This window comes from Ixodes scapularis, unplaced genomic scaffold, assembly GCF_016920785.2.
Source record: "Ixodes scapularis isolate PalLabHiFi unplaced genomic scaffold, ASM1692078v2 PGA_scaffold1__304_contigs__length_218370807, whole genome shotgun sequence".
NCBI classification, from domain to species: domain Eukaryota; kingdom Metazoa; phylum Arthropoda; class Arachnida; order Ixodida; family Ixodidae; genus Ixodes; species Ixodes scapularis.
The window spans coordinates 94,315,001-94,337,788 of NW_024609846.1; the positions used below are offsets into that span (position 1 = coordinate 94,315,001).

General features: G+C 44.1%; 1 protein-coding gene across 1 annotated transcript in view; it reads left to right on the plus strand.

Moving 5' to 3' along the window:
- Positions 1 to 22,788, plus strand: part of LOC8032733 (homeobox protein Hox-A1a-like) — a 76,726-nt gene that overhangs the window by 17,757 nt on the left and 36,181 nt on the right. Inside the window, exon 2 of the mRNA XM_040499602.1 lies at positions 15,456 to 15,596. Within this exon, the coding sequence (XP_040355536.1) occupies positions 15,456 to 15,596 (141 nt within the window). The remainder of the gene's footprint in view (positions 1 to 15,455; positions 15,597 to 22,788) is intronic.

The following is a 22,788-nucleotide window of genomic DNA, read 5'->3' on the forward strand; positions in this document are numbered from 1 at the left end:
AGTAACGAAACTCTAGCCATCTTGGTGCTTAAAATAATGGGGGCTAGTTGTCTGAAGCTTTATTTGAAATCGCGGAAAACGCTTTTCCGTCCTCCACAAACATAAAAAAAAAGTTCATGACAGAGCAAAACACCTGAGCTTCCTAATACCGTATTTAAAACTAAGGAAGTCGCATTTTTTTTTTATCGTGACGATCAACAGATGTGTCTGCCCTGCACTCAGGACCAAGATGGCGGCGCCCACTAGCGAATCGGGGAACGGAGTTCCCATACTCTAAAGCGTAGCTCATTTAGTGGCTCTAACGATACCCTGGAGAGTCGAAATGCTATAGCTGCCGGTTAATAAGTACCGATCCCCTCTGGCGGCTGCAAGGCAAACCTCTCCGTTTAGCGTGCTTCTTTTGCAACAAAACCACTTTACTGCTGCTCTGAGACGTTGCTATTGTAGTTAGTGCAAGTTGGCGAAAAAAACACTCACTTTAGAATTAAATACATTCAGAATTGAATACGCCCAAATTTGCCCGAAATACAAATTTTAGAATTATTATGAACAAATACATATGCCCGTTTCACTTTAAGAGTGAGTTTAGCAGAAGCTACAAGAGCGAACTCCTGGCTTTCAGCGTCCCTGCCAAGTACCCGCGTTCGTGCAGTGCAAGCATTGTTCAGGGTCACATGCTCGCGCTTGTAGCTTCGGCCTCGCTCGCACTTAAACTGGAAAGGAACTTAAGCTGAGACACAACAAGCCATTCGGGCTTGTTGAGTGGAGTGTTCGCTTGCGCTTAACTAAAATACAAAACTTGCGATAAAAAAAAAAAAAGACGGTGAGTACGCAGGCGAGCTAGTGATCATTTGCAAATCTCAAATTGAACCACCTGAGACCTTTTCAGTCCAACAAGAATATACGTTAAAAGGGCCATCCTTAAAGAGTGCACCAATAAAGAGGTCGGTGACGTCAGCACCAGGTGCATATAGGGAGCGGGAAAAATAAACGAAATTAGCTGAGATTGAGACGCTCTCCTGCTGTTGTCTTCTTCTTTCAACGTATTTTTTTTTATTTTTTTTTATTTATTTATTTTTTTTTTGCGCACCACAGTTTCGGGTGTTGAAATAGACTTCTGATTTTTGGGTTGAAATTTCTTTCAGTAATTTTGGTGTTGTTATACTCTCCCACACAGCTACCTTGGCCACATAAAAATGTTCGCCGGACACCCAGCTCGACGCGCGTGGAGCGAAAGCTCGCGCTGCAGAACCCAGGGATCCTGGGTTCGAGCCCCACCCCTGCCCGTTTCGATCTGGATGAGCATCGTACCGGCGTGCGGTCGTGTATCACTACTGCGTGGTGCACGTTAAAGACCCCGGGCTAGCGGTTGTACTGCACTGGCTAAATTGCTCATCTACAGCGTGTGACTCGTCGCAACTTTAATGGCAGACCAATTACACGCTGTATAAATATCCCCACAACCCAATTATTGTTTGCCGGAGAAAATAAAACGAAAAAAAAAAAAAACCAGGCCTGCTTCAAACACATTAAATGGTCATTCAGCTGCGCTTTCTGTACGCACGGATAGACTGACTACGTGATGCACGTTACAGACCCCTGGCTAGCAGCGCTACTGCACTGGCAAAATTTCTGATCTACTGCGGATCCCGAAGATGCCCATTCATAGCTTTCCCCTGTCTGAACCAACACACAGCACAATTACAATTAAATTTGTACGTGAATACTTTTTTTTTAAACGAAAGCACTGCAGCCATGTTATGGCCGAGTCCGGGTGGAATCAGCTGGAATGTCCGAAGCCTTCTCTTTCCGGGGACTCTGATCCCGAGTACGGCCTCCTGGCGTGGCTATCCGTCAAGTTCCGCGGCACACGCTAATTGCTAGCTCGGGCAAACAAAAAACAAAAAAAAGCGCGCGCTTCGAATAAATTAGCGGAGACGATGGAGATGCCGAGATAAGGCGGCAGACGACCGACAGAGGACCCAAGGTCGGAAGACGGAAGAGCACAGTCAACCTTGGCGGGTCCAAGCGGGACTGCGAGAGATTGTCCGCCCTCTGACGATGCTATATAAAACAGAGATAACAAAACAGCATCTCGTAAGAAAAAGGGAACGGGACTCCTCCCCTAAACATCTCCATCGAACGCAGAAAAAAAAAAGCGGTTGAATTAGTTTTTATTTTTGAACCTGCATTTGTCGGGCTCAGATCACAAACATGGTGACTTGGTCGTGACGTGTGTTTCCGAGGGGCTTGTCGTAATGTCAGCCTTGCACGGAATAAATCAAATTACTCGTAATGGATTACTTTCTGGAGTAGTTTTGTGATCATTCGAAGATATTTATTAGAAATTTATTACGAGAGTAATATGACGACCTTTGGAAGTGCTAAAATTACTTTTGTAACCATCACTATTCCCCTTCCCTCTCCCCTTCCTATAATGCCGCCCTCCTTAGTGAAAAACCTTGTATATCTAAGATATTTGTTGGCCCTATAAACGCATATGACCGAATAAGATCATATAAGAACACATAAGAACCTTATAAGAACCTATAGGAACAAAATAAGATTAGGCAAGAAGTTGGAAGAAACTTCTGATAAGTTACTTGTAACTTCTCATGTATTCTTGTATGGTTCTTATATGTTCTCGTATGATCTTATTTGATCATACGCGTTTCTTGGATCAAGAAATTTCTCACAAATATGAGATCTCTTCTCTGGGGTCTTGTTTCTGCACGTTTCATACCAAAGAATCCTCGAACCAAGTCTTACCGAAATTGGCGGATTGACGAGACAGGTATAGTTTACGATTCGGTGATCCTAATCCAATAACAGAGAGGAGAGAGTTTTAGGGAACCGTTTTTGCACATCCGATCCGGTACGGTGGGCCCTCCGGTGCGCACTGCGCATGCGCGAGTCTTCTGTGGCAGCGCATGCGCAGTTCGTACCGGAGGGCCCACCGTACCGCGTATCAGACGTGCAAAAAACGGTTCCCTCAAACTCTCTAATGGACAGAACTAAAGACCCGTTTTTAAACCAAGAGATATCTGAAGTAATCTGAAAAGTAATGGATTACTTCTCCAAGTAACGGCCAATTATACTTCTCTTATCGAGTAATCGAATAATCAACCGAATACCTTTTTAAGCGAGAGCAATTGTAATTGTATAATCGGTTACTTATGTTTCGGCTAACGTGTACGAGACATGCTTGTGGACGGTTGAGCGTGGTGGTGTCTAAATTACGACATGGAAAGCGGGACATACAAGACAAACAAACACTTATCGCAAACGTGGTGAATATACGTTTTATGCGCCGCTGATGTCTCAAGGCCCAGAGGACGTCAGTGACACGTTAGGAGGTCCTGAGAACGTCGCTAGTACGTTGCGTGCTGCCAGACCTTATTGCCGTGTGCTTTAAGGCTCGACAAGCGGGGGTGGGACAGATAGTGCTACCAAGTGTACGCGAATCGCAACAACAAGACCCTCGGCCTGTCCCCGACTACGTATTTATTCACAGCCGCAGCCCGTCCAGATAAGACGCGAGCGTCGGCTATAGCGTGCGCGCGCAAGTCAGACTCCTGAGCGGGAACGTCAGGATCACACTACACTCATTGACGTTTTTTTTTGTTTTTTTTCGTTTTGCACTTTATTTTTACAAGCTGGTCACAAAATAACGTGATGGCGAACAGTCCACATAGTGTGGATGATTTCCCGGATTGCCAAAAATATGTTTTCGTTTTGACAATGAACACAAACCGGTGCTTTTTTTTTTATTTTCTTCTTTCTTGAAGGCCCAAGTTTTTGAGTTGTGAACTAATTGCGTCCTTAAACAAATGCCTCTTAGGAATTCGTGCAAAATTACAGATCTGAATCGCAAGTATTCCAGCGATGGAAACATCTTGACACTGATTGATGAGGCTTCTATCTCTTTCGAGTGATATATATGCCAGTGCGAGACAGATGGTTATAATATGGGAAGGGGATCGAACTAAAAGCGGCGCTTTATCGAGCGTGTTGTCCCCACAGCCCGGTGCCTACTAACGCAGCATAACAAACAAATTGAACCTCGCCTAACACTGACCGAGCGCGAGCGCTTCACTTTGATCAGTGCTTTTGTCACGCGAGGAGCGGCCATCGAATCGTCGTCTTCGATATCTTTGATCAAAAACAAGCAAGAAAATTCGATTTGTTGTCCCCACAGCTGAAACGTACCGCCACAGGCGCGGCTGTGTGATGTCCTCCCCAATATCAAAGAGAATAGTTTTGGAAAACACGCATAGCAGCAATGCGACTAAAATTGACAGGTTGGCGGTCAGGCTAAGATAGTAAGAAAAGAATTCAGCATTTAAAAAAAGAAAAAAAAAAGAAACGTATAAAGTGGTAGGTATAAACCAGGGTTACTAAAACAACTCAGTTGGGAAACTGCCATAGAGCCTGCTTTGAAAAAAGCAGCTCCGATCCGTACTCAAGAACCGAACTAATGGCGATAGCAACGCCGCCATTTCTCTCGCAGCGGCCGCTCCAGGAACTGCACCGCTGCACGTAATGGTTCAGGTGGAGTCGCGCGAGGGCCTGTGGCACCATCTCGGAGTATTATTTCTCAGTAGCTACATAAATCAACTTTCATGTTTTGAATCGTCGCTAAAGGGCGACGCTGTTATAGTATTTAGTTTGGTGTCGGTGGACACGAGCGGTCCGGGTTTTAAGGATGAGTTTCCCAACTGAGTGTTTTAGTAACGTTGGTATAAATCAAACTACGCCCGCCAATAAAAAAAAAAGAACTTTACGCACGTATAGTTATTGCATAGCGGAACTGTCTCACAAAGCAACTATAGAAGCATATATGTCGTAAAACTGTTAGTTAAAGAAAATAAAAAGTGGGGGTTTGTATACGTGGTCTTCCTTCCTTAGGGTTTGACTAAATAAACTTAACGATATATGTCGTAGAACTGTTAGTTAAAGAAAATAAAAAGTTGGGGGTTTGTATGGTCTTCCTTCCTTAGGGTTTGACGAAATAAACTTAAAAACATATGTTGTAAAACTCTTAGTTAAAGAAAATAAAGAGTTGGGGATTTGTATACGTAGTCGTACTTCCTTGGGGTTTGACTAAATAAACTTTAAAATATATGTTGTGAAACTGTTAGTTAAAGAAAATAAAAAGTGGGGGTTTGTATACGTAGTCTTTCTTTCTTAGAATTTCCACTAAATAAACTGAAAAATATTTTTTTGTAAAAAGATATAAACATTAAGATAAATTTTAATAGCAGCAGTGACTTTACTAGACAAAGATATGACAGGAAGAAAGCTTGAATAAAAATATGCACTTTGGGTAAAACAAGTTCCGCTCATTCTAAATTTTAAAAAAATTCAATCATTTATTTGCTTATTTTTTGTGCTCATGAGCTTTATAATGGTGCACAATATGCTTATATAAAAAGGGGGAACAATTAGTTTAGAGATTATAAAGAAAAAAAACATGGATAAAGGAAGGATTAAAAACGTCAATACATGGAACGTCGATGGTATTATGCATGTTATGAATGCGTGTAATGGGTCAAGTTTAAGGTAAAAGACTTGATTGATATAAAATGTAGAAGAAATTCGCAAAAATCGTATCGGAACATGAATATTAATCGCTGAAGTCAGATCAGGTCAATAGATTACTCTGTAAGGCATTTAAAGAAAAATTAAAGATATTTGTTGTGTCGTCTAGCACTAGAGGTGAAAAAAACTATACCGTTCTAATCGTCTTTTATATTCAAAGTGAACTGTGCGACCGACACAGAAATTATAAAAAAAAAATATTTAAAGAAACTCTTCTGGACATTTTCGCTCATCTCTTGGTGCCTGCGCGCGTTAGAATTCCATACGACAGAGGAAAACTTCTGCTTCAACCTAATTGATGAAAAGCATACCCGGATAATCTAGACTGACTTGGAAAACTCACGTCTAATTAAAAAAAAAAAAGATACCCAACGTACGGAAGGAGGCACTGAATGCCAGAGAAGAGCTATGTAAACTCCAAGATCATATATGCACTCGACTATTTGCAACAAGGCATCGCCAGGTTCATAGCAGAAATTAATAGGACTTGGCTTCCAGTAGAAAAACATAACAACAGTCTTAGTATGATTTAGAGGCCACATGTTCAGACTACACCGATCACGCACTGATTTGACATCATTCATAAGTTTCACCCAGTCCTCCACAGATATCTGCCTACATAGCTTGATGCCATCAGCGTATTGCAGAATTTTTAAGTGCCTAACACGTGAGCTGAGGTCATTTATGAAAGCATTAAAAAGAATCGGTCCAAGTATGGACCCTTGAGGAACACGAGAAAGGGTAACAGAAGAACGGGAGAGATGCACATAAATTTCTGCAGAACTTTATGTGTATTAGACAAATAGTCGTGAATCAAGGTACAAAGTGGAGTACTGATGCCGTGCGAATTTAGTTTTTTCGTAAAAGCAGCGAATGATCAACCAATTGAGATGCCTTAGACAGATCAAAATATGCAGTGTCAACATATCCGCGCTTATAGGTTTTTTTTTAAATTTTGTGTCGCCGAGGCGAAAAAAAAAATAATAACACTGAGTTTGTTTTCACCGATCTTCCTCGCGCAAAGCCATGTTGTGATGGGGAGGATCCTATGTTTAAAAAAAGCTTGAAATATGTTCCAACAATACTATTTCGTAGACTTTTGGAAACAAACATAACAACCAGATGGGTCTATACTTTCTCTTTGCATCATTTGTTTTTCTTCTTTTTTATGTATCGGCACAGTTATAGAGTTTTGCCGAATCGAAGGAAAAGTGCGAGTCAATAAAGACAGGTCAAGAATATGCGTTAAAATGGGTGTAAAAAAAAAAGAACATCCTTTAACAATGAAGCTTGGGATACCGTCAAATCCAACCGATAACTGAGATTTGAATTTTCTGATGGCAAGTGCAATGTCGGCGTTTTCAAAGAATGAAATTCTTTGAAAACGCCGACACTCAGTAACGTCGGGCACAGATAAACCATCCCGGCTGCAAAAATACACAGAAGCAAACTAGCTCGAAAATGCGTTTGATACATCTTCAGGTTCACTAATCGAAATTCTAGACGAGTCAGCGATATTTATTGTTTACGAAGTCGTGGCTCTACGGTTCCTGATCGTACCCCCAGAAACGCGTTGGGTCACAGTGTAAATCATGCTCTGCTGACTCACTCTTGTCGCACTGCAAAATACTTTGATTGCTCACGTGACTAGGAATCTTTTACGTGCCAGAACGTTGAGTTAGAAACCTTGTATTTCCTGTGATAACGCATATTAGTTTTTAGAACTGATCTCAGCTCAAAGGAGTATACCAGTGAGGATAACGACTCGTTTGATGACGTTTTATTAAGAACAAAGTGTTAAAGTGCAGATACGATATGTTTTGTAAACGTTTCTAGCGCGCAGGTTTACATCATTCGTGTTGTATTTTTGTATTTAACATAAAATGTACAAAGTGGCAACTGATGTTTTTTGTTATTAATTTTGATCATAATCATACAACTATATTGACCCTTTAACGAATGCAAACTCTCTCCCATAGTACAACCAGTTTTCCACGATATAAATACCTCAGCAAGACGACTTAATAACAGTGAGAGGACAGAACTCCATAATGTAGTGGTGCTCTGATGAAGCGTGCATACTACGAGCGCGAATGTTATTCATCAACACCCTCCACCCGCCAAAAACAAAAGAAGATCAAAGGTCCGCGATGGGCGCTTCATCATAGCGAACGGCACTCTGTTCACTCCCATAAACGTATCAAATTCCGGGGGCAGAACGCTCCCTTCACAGAATCTTATAAACATACACATAAAACCAACGTAAGGAAAGACACGTTCTCTAACAGCATCTATTACACGGAGTAGGCCACGTATAGTCACTTCAAATATTTTCACAATTCACTTAAAGTCACATGGTTTCTTTCAGCGGTCGAGATGGCAGCTTTGAAGAAGATAATTAAAATTGCAAACCTTAGATGCTCGCCGTTTTCAAAGATAAGCGATATCCGTCCAGAAGCGCCAATAAAGTGAGCCGAATTGGTTGTATATTAAAATATTGGTTAACAAAGCATGCGCAAGCGTTTGTTCGTTTGCTTCCTTTCACAGCTATGACATTTTGCTCGATTTCGTATCACGTCACGCCGCGTTGGTGGCGCGTCGGGCGCACTTCCGGGCTAGGACTGTTAGGGGGGGGGGGGGGGGGGGGGGCAAGTCCCCATGCGGGAAGTACATTACTGTGTTGTGTTGGAAGAAAGGAGAGGAAAACCTGCCTTGTCGTCAAAGCGCTGCGACCGGGGTAGTACCAAAAGAGTCTAGACAGGTTTAAACATCAGTTTTCATGTGTTCTCTGCTGCTCGGTTCGTCCGAGAACGTGAATAGATGCCGTGAAAAGAAAAAAAACCACACGGAGTCGGACCACGAATGCCTATGCGGGAAGCACTTTGGGTTGACTTCACAAATACTTGTGATCGTTAGATTTGTTTCTTTGTCCTAACGTGAACGCAGAAAGACCGCCAAGTTGTCCGGACCACCCGGGGACTAGGTGCGTCTTCATGTTCAAGTGACCGCCTGATCGTTCAATCTGTCGTCTGCTCTTTCAAACTTATCCGCTTGTAGTCGTCTGCTCGTTCAAATGACAACGACATGTAGACCAAACGTTGACCCAGTGATTGTGATAAGAAACAAGTGCAAGCCTGAAAAGACTTTTAAGCTTGAAGGTTGTTTGTTGCAAGCTGGCTCGGTCTAAGCAGTAGATACAAGGGTATGTTGATCATTGTTCATTGTTACCAGTGTCCATCACCCACTTGTTATGCCTGGTTCACTTCGTCCGATTCTGCTTGCGATTTTCAGTATCGACGTCGAGCAAGCTACCGTCCACAACTTTGCGGCCCGAGCGACGTCGCGATTCGAAACAGCGAGCAGAATCTCATCATGGTTTTAGCGTCCATTATGCGGCGTTCACGCAAATGAATCGCAGCACGTCACATTATTTACGCGAAGTTTTGCGGTGTAACGAGCATTGTTATTTTTTTTTCTGAGGCCACTAATGTGGTAATACATTTCTAAGAAAGCGTAGAATCAACAATTCAAACGCAAAAAATAGCACGGGGAGTCACGCCAGCGCCGACAACGTGATATATTCCAATGGTTTGTTGACGCGGGAAGCGGCACTTCTTGCCCACACTCCATCGCGCATGCGCGGCGCATGTGACGTGCCGCTAGGGGAACTCCGGTTTGTTTCTAATCACGAACTGGTGTATAGAGTACTGCCGCGTGCATGGCCGAGTGGAACGTTTCTCCGTACTTCTAGGATATTCGTGTTTACTCTTACCCCGAGTAATCGACGTTCGAACATTCTAGACCGAATGCTCGGGATACCGAGTTTAATAGACAAGGAGGCCAACATGACCTTGCCGAGTCAGTCCTCGCTCTAGCTCGACGCTTGAATATTCTTGGCCGAATGGTGGAGGTACCGAGTGTAGCAGAAAAAAAAACAAAAAAAACCAGCGAGGCCTTGCCGACTCACTCTCGCACTCTCGCGTTATCCAGCTGTTACGCCGACATCTCGCCGCTCGCCGCTGCTTTCTCGACGCTCATTCTCTCTCATGTGTGTCTGATTCGCCAATTAAACCTTTTGTTTTTTGGTTTCACGGTTGTCTATCCGTTTTGTTTTTTTCTACGAGAATATCTCTGAATTTACAAGCACAGATATTCTTACATTGACATTATTTGCCTCCATTCCTTGAATCAAGGTTCGAGTTATTTCCTAGCGTTGCGCTATTCGCTCAAATAAACGTTCCATAGTGCGGCAACGCGACGAAACAATGTATCCGAATAACTCCCAATCACAGTAATTTTGAGTTCTCAATATAATTACCGGTTAACCCCGCCAATTTTGCTTAAAAACACACCCATGGATATCTATACTTCGTTTTTACACCATTGTCCAAGCGCAACCAACGCCACGATCCGATGGGGCCAATCAGGCAGGGCCAATTGTGAATCGTCACGGAAATATTTGCGCGTTTGATAGATCACCGCGGCTGATATCACTCGCTATCACCGGCTCTCCGGTGATAGCGTTGTTCGCAATCATCGGAGAGCCACTGCGCAGACTCAGGAGACGTTATAAAAGCCAAGTATGCACCAGCACAGGGTTTACAAATAAGCCGGGCGTGCGCAGAAACCGAATTCGGGAGGAGTGAAGCATGTGCGCATGCGCAGTATACCGACAGCAGCGCCACCACCATCAGTGAGTTCAGTTGGTCTACAGGCGAAGGCGGCAGCGCGGAGAACGCCATTTCTGGAATGGTCTATACAGCTAGTGGCACTCACGGGTGATGTTAGACTCCGGCTTCAACCGTGCACGCTCCATTTAATGTGACACCTGGTATAGACAGGTATTCGGTGTGCCCTTAAGCGGAGTGCGGTGCGATATACGCATTTTAGGCTTATCGAGATGTGTCCAGCAGGGCTTAACAGAGTGGTCTCTCGATCGGAAGGCGGACGCCTAGGCCTGCTCTTGACCGATGCCTTCCTCCGCCTCTGACCGATGAGCTGCGCGCCGGTGTCGGCTAAAGATTCCAGCATCCTTAGTATACTCGTTTTCTCTGCATACACTTTTTCTTTAAAATTGTTTTAAGAAGGGTAGCTGGCGCTTGAAAACCAAAGCCAAAGAAAAGAAAACAAAAAGGAAGTGGTTGTTCAACCCTTCGACAAACGTGCAGTGAAAACATTGCCCTTGACCTAGGCATCTGACCTTTAAAAAAATGGTAGTGAAAAAAAAAATACTCTGGCAATATCTAACGCTTTAAAGCGAAATCGTATTAGGCCTAAGTTAGGACTTCTAGGATTGCCAAGATTATGCTACGTATATATCACGCTAGGCCTGAGATATACTTGGGCGAGCGCGTGCTGGATGTCGGGTTTTTCAGAGGAACGCCCAATCCTGCTTGCTCTGCTGGCTACTTTATTCACACTCACAGCTCGCTCAACTCCATAATTAAAAAAAAAAAAAAACAGTGTCCCCTCGTGTTTTTCCGAAATTATACGCGCGATTCGAAACATGCATTTTGGAGTTCCCAACCTGCATGTGCGGCATGACCGCCCAAACCTCCAAAACTTTAATACGGTAAACGAATTCTTAGTTCGTTAGCCAACTGTTCTTAAACTACCATGAAACGTCCGCCGTACTACAGAAGTATACGTAACCCGATGTCCCGTGAACTATACAGAAATGTAGTTTCCCAGTTTATAGAAAACAGTAACGCAATGCGCATAAGTCTACTTCAAACACGTGATCATTTTCTACTAATTATGTTTGCGCGCATTACACTCGACAACGAGACTTTGTGGCATGAAGCATAATTTTAAAGCGTTTGAAACTCACCATTACAGCAGTATAGCTTCACTTCAATACAAGCGTGCTGCGCAGTGAAGCGTACCTCACGTAAGGCTGACTCGACGACCTTTTTCACATATAGAAAGGTATTTATATTTATATGTGTGCTAGGGAATCTAAAATATAAAACTCAAGAAGAAAACTTTCATCTTTCTATGGGTGATAAATTGTTCGAGCGTTTTTTAAAGTTTCACAGACCGCAATAATAATTAAACCGTGGTATACCAGAAGTCGCCAAATCTACAGGGCAATTAAATATGAGGTTGTGTTAGGAGCATAAACTATATAGTATATTTTATACCGCATAATAGGGTATGTCTTGATAATTAACACATTACAGTCGTTGCTTGTGAACACACATATACAAAAACGTTTTACAACTGAGCTGGATGTATACACGTCTTCCACATGGGCGCAACCATGTTGCATGTCGCCCCTTCCATCATACGTTAAAACACCGTTTTGATCTCTCCACGCTTGTTGGAAGGAGTTCCCGAAACACACGTGTACACACGTGATTGTCACGCATTCTTGTTTTGCCTCACCAATATTTTCTCGCATATTCCAGTTTGAAATGACTTATTATTTTGTCGTTCCGCATATCATGCAGATATAACACACACACACACACACACACACACACACACACACACACACACACACACACACACACACGCACACACGCACACACACACACACACACACACACACACAAAAAAAAAAATCGTTATACAGCTTTGAGGACGAGTTTCGGTGACGCAAACAATTCGCGCATCTTAGACAAAAAAAAAAAAAAAAAGAACTCGACGTGCGATTTTGACACTTTTCAAACCTACATCGCGGACCTCGGAGAGACCACGAATACGTCGACAATCTCTCTCGTACGAGGCGTAATTCCAAACCGCTTACAGTCCAGACAGCCCCCTCCATACCCCGTCCCACCACATCAAACCATTTCCTCTCCGTACAATTCGACGCCGTCGCGTGATCCCCCAAACCTCATCTCTAAACAACACGCGCGCCACGCGCCTCGCTGCCACACTTCCCCACTTCCCCAAAAATAGCGAGGACAGTTTAACTCCCCAGAGGCAGCTTAAATCGCCGATTTATCGGCCTGGGAAATCCGGACGAGCGCCAGCCTCCCCCCCTCCACCCCCAGAGCGCCAACTTGATCGAAGGTTAGACAGAGAGCGACTGATGAGGCGACAACAGGGTTTTACCGATTTTTCCCACACGCGATTTCCATCGCCCCCCCCCCCCCCTCCCCCCTTTTCCGGGGGAAGGCAAAAGGGACACCGGAGCCCTGTGGGAAGTGACCATCGTGAGCGGGAGTGTTCCGCGCAAGCGCCCGAGACTCCACTCATCCGTGAGCTGACAATGCTGTGGAAGCTACGGGCTCGTTGGACAAGTCATACGACTCTCTTTCGTCGCGTGATCACGCCCGCTCCCGTTCATACCCGCGCGCAGAGGGATGATATCACGTGATGATAAAGAGGTGGCTGATTGGTCCGGGGAAAGCGTAGCTCCCACCGCACTGTCAGCTTAGGGGAGAATCGGGGTATGGTGGAGAGAGATGGCGGAGAGGGGCGGGGTCGTGCTTGGTCGTGTCGTGAGGACACGAGCGTCGTTTGTCAGCAAATAGGCGTTTAATGGGGCGAAGGGGAAGAGTCGGCCACATCCGAGGTGGCACATTATCGGGCCATCGGTCCGAAAGGGACGCGAGTGCGGGCGGGCGGGTCTGGGTGCGCAGATAGCGAGACGAACACAATAGACGCAAAACTCAGCGCCGTTTTCTCTCTTTTTTCTTTTCATACTTTTTTTTTTTATATGTAAATATCACTTTCGCGTTCTTCCCACCCTTTCATTGCTGCCGTCCAATTGTTCCTCTGTTTCCTAAATCGTTTTATTGTCACCTTTTTTTGTGTGTGAGACGGATACGATTTTGATGGCGGGTGTGCGACAAGAAAATCTTGTTGGCAAACACGATCACGACAAGCCGAGGTGTACGAGAACAGACGGCACGGCCACCAACGTGTCACCAACAAGCTCTTGTTTTCGTCTCCGTTTTCGTGAGCTTGCTCTAAGATTATTCCAATCCCCGTCTTCAGCGCGCCGCCATTTTCGTCCACTTGGCCGTTGTACACTTCTTCCGAGAATACGCAGTATAGCCCCCTCCTGTGAAATGTTAGACCTAGGGTGCCTTCATGTGCGCTTTGCTTAGGGTGGAGACATCTGGCCATTTTGTCCCACACTTTTATTTTTATTTTTTGTTCAGAAGCGCGTGAAGGAACGTGTCCCTGCACGCGCTCGTGGCGCTGACTGTGCTACGGCGACATTTTGTTTTCGTCGATTTCTTTGTATTTTCCCCGTGAGCGCGTGCTGTCGGCATCGGGTACTACAAAAAGGGTGGCATCACCCTTAACAGAAGGACATTTAGGCACCCTAGTTAGACCCTGTCCATATGCAAATACGGCCCAGCGATTTGCCATTTCTTTTTCACGGTGTCAAGCGCTCGAAAGTTGTAAACCCTGTCTCACCCTTTAAACATAATACGAACGATCACGAGCCTTGCGCGACCTTCCTCATAAATGCGCACTGGCTTGCGCAACGGCTCGTGCTGCAGGATAAGCCAATGCTAACCGAAAGAGTTAAAAGGAGTACAGACGACGTGCAAGATCGCTTGCTCCTTGCGGACGGTAGTGCGTTCGTAGACCCTCCAAATGTGCCCCCGTACTTTTGTGTTCTCCACGACATCATCAACCAATGGCGGCGCCAGCTTGGCTACACGTCACCGAGGGGGAAACATCCTGATTGGTCGATGGGGTCATGACGTCACAGCCACATGACCTCGCGCGGAGATTTCAAACAACTTACAACGCTCACGTGAAACATCCCCCGTGGAACGAAACATAACACGTAACACGAATTAAAGGTCGCCGCACGTCTCAAATGATTTCACTTCATAAAGTGATTCCTTTGCCCTAAAGAAAACAAAAATTGAACAATTTTTGGCGGGATTCGAACGCACGACACTTCGGTTGAGAGCCATACACACGCTACCGACTATAGGGCGCGCGCTCAAGCTTGCACGGCTGGGAACGAGCGAGGGTTTATATGTTTAGCTATCGCGTTCCACACTCTTAAAGGCGAAGCTTAAGCCGTCTGCATTTTTTTCGAGCACTTCTTGCTTGCCGCACAGCCTTCGTTTGCTTCGAAACGATCTATTAATTGTTGTCGCACTGACAGCTGGGAGAGACGCAGGCGGAGTATGGCACATTATGCTCACGCTTCCCTGCTTCGTGATTGGTTCTCGCGCGTTCTCGTGTTCTAATGCCGCAATCTCACTGGCTGAGGAGCGGTTGCCACATTGGTCGTGCAAAAATTGTCTGCACGCATGTTCGAAGAAGAAGCAGAGATGCTTCGAAGCTCGTACGTGCGTGAGGCCTGTGCGCAGATAATTCTGTTGTCTTCTGCAGATAACTCTTTGTCTTTTGTGCGATGGATGAGCAATACACTTGCGGCTTTAAAAAGGGCGACTTTTGTCAATATCTTCGAATTTGGGATTACGACTGTTTTCAGCTTAGTCAGTGTCCCCGATTCAAAAGGTATATTTTTTTTTTCTCTCTTAGGTTGTTGCGTGTAGTTTTATGATTTTCACGGCTCAAAGTTTGATTCGGGCGTCTGCGTCCAAACCAAAACTACCTGCTAGAGAGGGTGGCAACACTGACATCATCTGTGCGGCCACGTCTTGACGTCACGATGGTGCCGCGGTACGCGTCGCCCAGTGTTGCTTAACTGAAAGCTAACCCGTTTGCCACCTGCGAAAGAGCAGGTGGCAGATGGTGATACCAGTCATTTATTTTGGTTTTGTTTTCGACCGGAGTTGCCCTTTAAGCTTTCTGTGAATATATATGTATTTATATATGATACGCTGCGTCAATCTGTTAAAACGGTAGGGTATTTTTTTTTTTATTTTCCTCTGAAGGCATTTTTTGTTGTCTTTTTCCTTCAGGAGGCAAGCCCGACCTACGCGACCTGTTCGAGCAGCTGCGGTCGAGCCCCGGGTTCCTGCCCCGGTGCTTCGTCACCGAGAGGCCCAAGTACTCCCCGTGCAAGGACGACAAGCTCACCAGCGGAATGCCCTGCTCGCCAGGTGAACAGAGCCACAAATCCCTCCAACCAGGAAAAAAAAAAAAAAAAAGAAGCTTAGCGTGGCAGATGGCTTTTTAAACACATTTACAGACATCGAAGGGCTTTAGGGAAACGGTGATCTAGCGCACACCGAAAAGCACGCGCAGAGTCGGGATCGAGAGCTGATTCGTCGGTTTTTTAAACGACTTCATGCTGAAGGACTTTGACGTGCCCGTGAAACAGGAAAAGGAAGGCCAGTGTGAAGATAGTGAATCGGTTCACGAACTTGACTCTACGCGCTCCACTCGGCAGGCATTGTTTTATCGATTCCATAAATGTCTCTGTTCTTAAAGTGGTACTAAATCACTTTTTGCGAAAGTGCTATTAATTGTTATAGCTCAATCTATGGGCTCGAAACATCCTACAAAATACAAAATTACATCCATGCGTGGCCGATTTATTTATTAGAATCGGTATCAAAGATCGATTCTCTCGAAACTATCCCAGAGAGTACGCCGTCAGACTAGAAGAAGCCTTTCTCCTCGTCCGACAGCGGCCTCTGGTGTCTGGGAATTGCCCGAGAAACAGTTTATAAGTCTGTTAGCGAAACCTAGGCTACTTTGAAACTTCCGTAACCTTGTTGGGAAAAATACTTTCCAAGCAAGTTTCCAAAGACGGTGAATCGGCCCACGACCTTGTCGAAAAAGCTTTCCAAGCGTTTCCGACAAAATTCGACTAACTTTATGTGTTTCTTTTTGTGTTTTTTTATAGTTCCCAACGCTCCGACCTCACACGCCAAAGCATCAGTCTTGTATACGTGAGCACGCCAGAGTTAGCCGGAACAGGCGATCGGCAGTTATTTTTTATTGTTGCACAAACAAATCCTAAAAGAGTAGGCACCGAAACTATGCTGGTGCAGTGGAATCGACCGATATCACCAGCCAGTTTGGCTACGCCTCCGCTGCCGCAATGTATCGAGGGATCTTTAATCTTTCTGCACGTCTGACAACCTTGCTGGAGTTCTGCGCGTGCAGAGTCCAAGACGGCACGAGCCGTCTCGGGCATTGCCGCCTGCCTGCTGTGAAGTAAAGTTGTAACGACTTCACGCATGCGCCCAACGCTCAGTGAGATCGGTCTGTTCAATCATCTTGAACGGCAGCTGAAACAGGGGGTAACATTTGGCGTTCGTCACGATCATGTGTCACGAAATTTTGACGTTGTTGTGTTCACACTAGTGGCTGTATATAAGCTATGCAGATAAAAAAAAAAAAAAAGAAATAATCACTAAAAATATCTTTTGGCTAAACAAGTGGTATGAACCGCACATTTAAGAATTGTTCCAAAATTAAATTGACCCAAAAATAGAGTAAGCGCTCAGGCGAGCTGGTGATTTAAAAATGCTACTAAAAACATCAGGTTACGGAACAAGAACAAAGGCAAAACCCACACACGCACAAAAACACAACTACACGCACGCACACACACAAATGGTGTCTAAAACATTATAAGAAACGTGGGAATCCGCTACCGCCATAAAACAATGGTTCTACTGTCAGATCTGTGCAATCTTCCCAAGCCAAATATGAATAGCATTGAATAGGCTCCAACAAACTCTTCCCTTCGCCTGGCTCAATATTTACGCGGGTCGCAAACATATCAAATGCACACACACACACACAAAAGAAGAAAAAAGACTGCTACAGAATTATGTTGGGACAACTAAGCGTCTTTATCATGTGGCAACCTGTCTTTTGATTTGCTGACAAATGCAACAACAATTATATTTTAAAAAAACGAGGTTCTCTTATACTACTTATTTTTTGTAATTGGTCGGGACAGTTATCTGGACATAAAAACGGTTATGCAACGTTTTTGGCCACAAACTAATCCTATTTTACGAGCCCTCTAAACTTCTATAGCTTTCCACATAAAAGAAAGATTTGCGGATATCAACGTGGTCTCTTTTCCTCATTAAGCCGCTATTGCAAATCTCGACTGAACTCGAGAAAAGCAGCTTCTAAAAGCTTTCCGCAGCATCCGAAGATAAGACGAACTTTAGCGCTTCCTTCTTTATCTCTTCTTAAAGGGCAACTCCGGTCAGTATTTTTGAATTTGGGATTACGACTGTTTTCAGCTAAAGCAGCGTCCCTGAATTACAAGGTCTAATTTTCTTCTCTTTTTTTTCTTCTATACTGCGTGTAGTTATATAAATATCACGGCTCAAAGCGTGGTTTCGGGCGTATACGGCAAAAGAGAAGCTATTTGCCAGATGGATAGCAACGCTGATCATCAGCTGTACGGCCGTGACGTGACGTCACAGAATGCTGCGCCAGTGTTCCTTGACTAAAAGCTAACCCGCTTGCCACCCGCTAAAAAGCTGCAGCCTCTCGCATCCTTAAACTCGGTTTTAGTGGAGTACGCGGCTTCACTTTGACGTAATATTTTGTCTGTGATCATATTTCGTGCCACTCGAGCGATACCAGTCATTTAGTTTGGTTGGTTTTGTTTTCGACAGGAGTTGCCCTTCAAATATATTTTTTAATGCAAAAGCATTAACTTTATCATGGAGCGGAGAATGCGTTGTTCGTAAACGCGAAAAACGGTAGAGAAATTCCTTCCGCGGAACGGCTCTTCAAATGGCTGCGACGCGGCCGGCACGCGGGATAGTTCCAAGAAACGCCACCCCGGAAAGCGGCGCTGCTCCCGCGCGCCGCCGCCGCAGCAGCGCACACCCGTAACCCGGCCGGCCGGCGTTAGATTGTTTATGTGTAGGAATGCTTTCACATTCCTACACGTAAGCAGTACTCTTAAGTGTCATCCTGTAATTTTTTTATTTGTTTCAACGGCACGCCTACACTGGTTACGCAAAAATACTTTTTACCTTTGATATGTTCAGCGTCCACAGATACGTACGCGGTTTCACATAAGTGCACTGCACGACGCAGTTAACTCGAACACGGCATCGGCACTTTTTTTACACTTTACTCAGACGATCAACGAGCAGCGAATTTCACCGCCTAAGTAGGTGTCCAGATTTAGGTACTCTCTAAAACGCTCGTACTGAAAAAGATAGCGATTGCTTCTTCGTGCCAACTTCGTAGCACGCTCTACGTAATTCCCTAAGCAATCATATCTATATTTCTCCCCCGGACTAAACTCGACGAAAACATTACTCCGAGAAATATCCAGTCCATATGGCACACGGATTCGCGAACCTCGCTACAGTTCACAAAAAGCTCTAAAGCGTTACTTAATTCAAGCTCAAAAAGCGCGTTCGTTCAATGTTATGGAAGCACCTAAGAAAATACGATAACGACATGGTCTGAAAAAACCCAACAACTCCACTCAAACAAAAAATAAATATATAAAAAACAAAAAAAAAAGACAGTGGTTTTTCATAATCACCAGCCACCGCCGCAACGCGGGAAAATTACCACCTCAAAAATTTCAACAACCGAGTCGCGAAGCTCCTTTCATACATTAAAAACCCATATATCTCCCCGATGAAACCTACATGCGTTCAAATTTCCGAAAAAAAATCCTTTTTTTTCTTTTTTTCGACGCGTATAAATCTCAAATTTTATGCACTTACTTCTCGATATACTATGCGCAATCTAAGTTCTCACAAAAACGTGCAACCTGTTAATCACAAAAAAAAAAAAAAAATAAGTTAAAAAAAAAAAAGTTTGGAACGAGGTCGAACACAAAAATTAGGTAGCTCGCGATTTTGAGCCGAAGCAGTAGCTTAAAACGGAGCACATGCATCAGCGATATTGGTACAATTTAACGCTTCTTGTTTTTTATGTTTGTTTTTTTTTTCTTTTCTTTCGCGCAGGAGCTACATTAAGCCAGAAGGCGGCGACGAGAAAATCGTAAGGCATAAATGCACTAAAAACAAAACAAAACAAAAACAAAAAAAAAACACGCCATAATCGTTGAATTTGAGGGTGTGAGGTTCCCATTTTTAAAAGATCGTTAGCCACGTGTGCGTGTGTGCGAAAACGTGCTCGTGTAAATGTGCACTCCTAATTGCTTCTTAATAGCCTCCCCCCCCCCCCCCCCCCCCCTCTCTTCTTTCTCTTCGCGATTCAAAAGAACGCCCGCTTCAATTCTGGCTTCTTAAACGCGCATATTTTTTTTTTTCTTTGCTTGGACATCTTTGTCTTCATCCTTTTGAAGCCATTATGGCCCGGTAAATTATTACTATTAAAATCAAACGCTTATTTTTTTTTTCCCCCTTCTTCTGCTTCTATAGATTCCCCATCTCCCCCGTGCACTCGGACAAAAGGAGCCTCCACCAATGTTGTCCGCCGCTGCGGTCTTTCCGAAAAAGCTTGCACGGCACATTATGTCGAGTACATAAATGAGCCACCAAAAGAACAAAAAAAAAAACAGTCAAGGCAGAATACTATTTTCATTTCTTCGTACCTTTCAGTTAAAGAAGAAAAGAAAACAAAGAACGCGGCTGCTATACAAAGAATTGAGAGAAAGAGAAAGATATCGTGAAAGGGAGAGGCACAAGAACGAACAAAGCAGACGACGGATGGAGAAAAAAATTATGATCAGAAGGTCATTGTTTGGTTTTATTGTCTGCAACGCCATCTTGCGGGCAGCCTTGTTTCGCACCAAGCCCCTCCCTTCCGTTGTTTTTGAGGTTTCCTGACTAGAACAAACTGTGCCGCATGGTTAAAATGAATGGAAGAACCATCGATGTTTCCAAACAGGAGCCAGATCTTCGTCGCGGTTATTTACCGTCTCGCTCAAATGCTCATTGGATAGAGTTAACGAACCGGTGATTGTCACTTGCTACCATCTTCAACGGCCACTACACAATCTTGGCTCCCCCTCTTAGCACTTCTTGACATTAATCGTCGCCACACAATAGAGACTTTTAGTAGCTCGCACGTTAGAGCTCTCCGTAAACAGTAACGTCACCCGTTAGTATTTCGAAAAAAAATGTAACGAGTATGTTACGCGTTACCGAAAAAACTAACGCGTTACCGGTAACGCCGTTACTTATAACACGTTACCGCCAATACTGAACAAGTTACGCAGCGCACACGTTAGAGTGTACGGTTCGACGCCGAGGTTCTGGAAGATTCCAGGAGGTCGATCCTCGCGGTTCATTATCCCCCATTGCAGCGCGCGACAAGGGAAATTGTGGGCAGACTTGTGCCCGTTACTTGAAAAACCTAATGGATTACAATTACAAATTACCAAGCCTCGAATGCAATGGATTACCCTTACAAATTACTTTCGCTAAAAAATAACGGTTTACTTTACTCTTTACGTTACAAATTACTTTCATGTTACATTTCCCGTACACTATTCACGAAGAAAACAACAGCAACAATCTCAATGTTTTAAGAAAATGTTTTGCAATACTACTTTCTATTTGTCATAGTCAGAAGAAGAAAAACACGATGGAACGCGATGGGAAGAGGCAGGGCCTACTTGGCGTTGTCTTCTTGATCTTTGTTTTTCGCGTATTTGTATATACCTTGCAGGTTTTTCTAGTGGTTCTATAGTGATGGTTCTATAGTGACCGGTCATACAAAAAATTGTGTTTTATTTTCGGTTATTATCCTCTTTTATCTTGCTAGCTTTATGTTGCTGAATTGCCTGCTCATAGTGCTCCACTTTCTGTATTATGTTCATATTTGTAAAAAAGTAACAAGTAACTGAAGTAATTCGTTGCAAGCAATTGCAACGAAATTACACTACCAATTACTGCCACAGAAAAGTAACGTGACAATTACAAAATTACTTTCAAAAGTAACGGATTACTTCCCAAGTTTGATTGTGCCGAAGTTTCAGATGTACGCTTGGTCTCACTCGGATGCTTCATGTTTCCGGGCACAATCTATTTCGTCTCGTCGTCCTGAGTTCAGAACACACTAAAACAATCGATAAAGACAAATCTAGAACCTGTGAATAGTCAGAACAATCTAATCTTGAAATAAGGGTTACTGCGCATGCGAGCTGTGGTGCACGTTCATAGTGAGAAAAAAAACAAAAAAAAAAACATTAATATTAGGAACAACGAAAAGGGGACAAACACAACGCCGTCTCAAACGCTGTGTTGTGTTTGATATCTTGCTTCGTTTGGTTTCTTTTTGCTTTCTTTGTGTCTTAAAAAACCAATATAATAAACCAACATGATTTTTTTTTTTTTTTTTAACGTGAAACGTTTTTTGGCTAGTTGCTCCGGATTTTGTGAAGCCGCATTTCCTGATGTCATGGCCTACACACCAATTCAGTTTCCCCGCTAAATTTAGCGGGAAAATTTACGTCACGTTACCTGATGCTACGAGGCCTATATATATACACCAATTATATTTCTCCCATATATTTAGCGGGGAAATTAACGTCACTTAACTTGCACACACCAATTTAATTTCTGCCCTAAATTTAGCGCAGAATTTGACGTCATGTGGCCTGATAACACGTGATGTTATAACGTTTCCCGTATGCCAGTGGTACTCAAATGGCGGTCCGCGGACCCTTTGGGGTCCGCGAAGGCATATAGGGGTCCGCGATTCACTGCCTTGTCTGTCAAACTCGGCAATGAAAGTCGTATTCTTTTCAAATTAGGAAGAAACATTCCGAATTTCTGGTGAGTTTTCTCGTGTTTATGTCAATGAGAGTATAGTCTATTTCACGCTAGCCCTTATTTATATTATTTTGTTAAATAATTATCAAAATTAACCTTCCCTTCCCCTCACCACGAACTGGGTTCCCCATCATCTCCGCCGAGCCACAAGGGTACCGCGAAACATCAATTGTTTGAGAACCACTAACGTATGCAACACAATTTCCTAGCAATTTGCCAGGCAGTTTTTATTCGTGGATACTTTTTCACGTGCCATACATCGGAAAGTCATAATAGAGACCTTTCGCAAACCGTTGCTGTGCTCCGCGTACCTCACTACCGGAGCCTTCGAAGCATGCTTTTAAGCGCACGCCCCGCGGTAACGGTACCACACGGGCGCGCGCTTAAAAGCATGTTTCAAAGGCTCCGCCAGTGCGGTACGCGGAGCACGGCAACGGTTCGCTAAAGGTCCCTAATGCTTCAAGCAGACGGGGAGGCGCCACGTATTTCCGGAATTGTGTAAGTACGTTTGTGTTTCCTGGACAACAAACGGAATTGTTGGTGAAACGAGTTTGCCAGGTGGGTTGTAAGCTTCTGTTTCGCGCGCGTACTCTGATGTTAC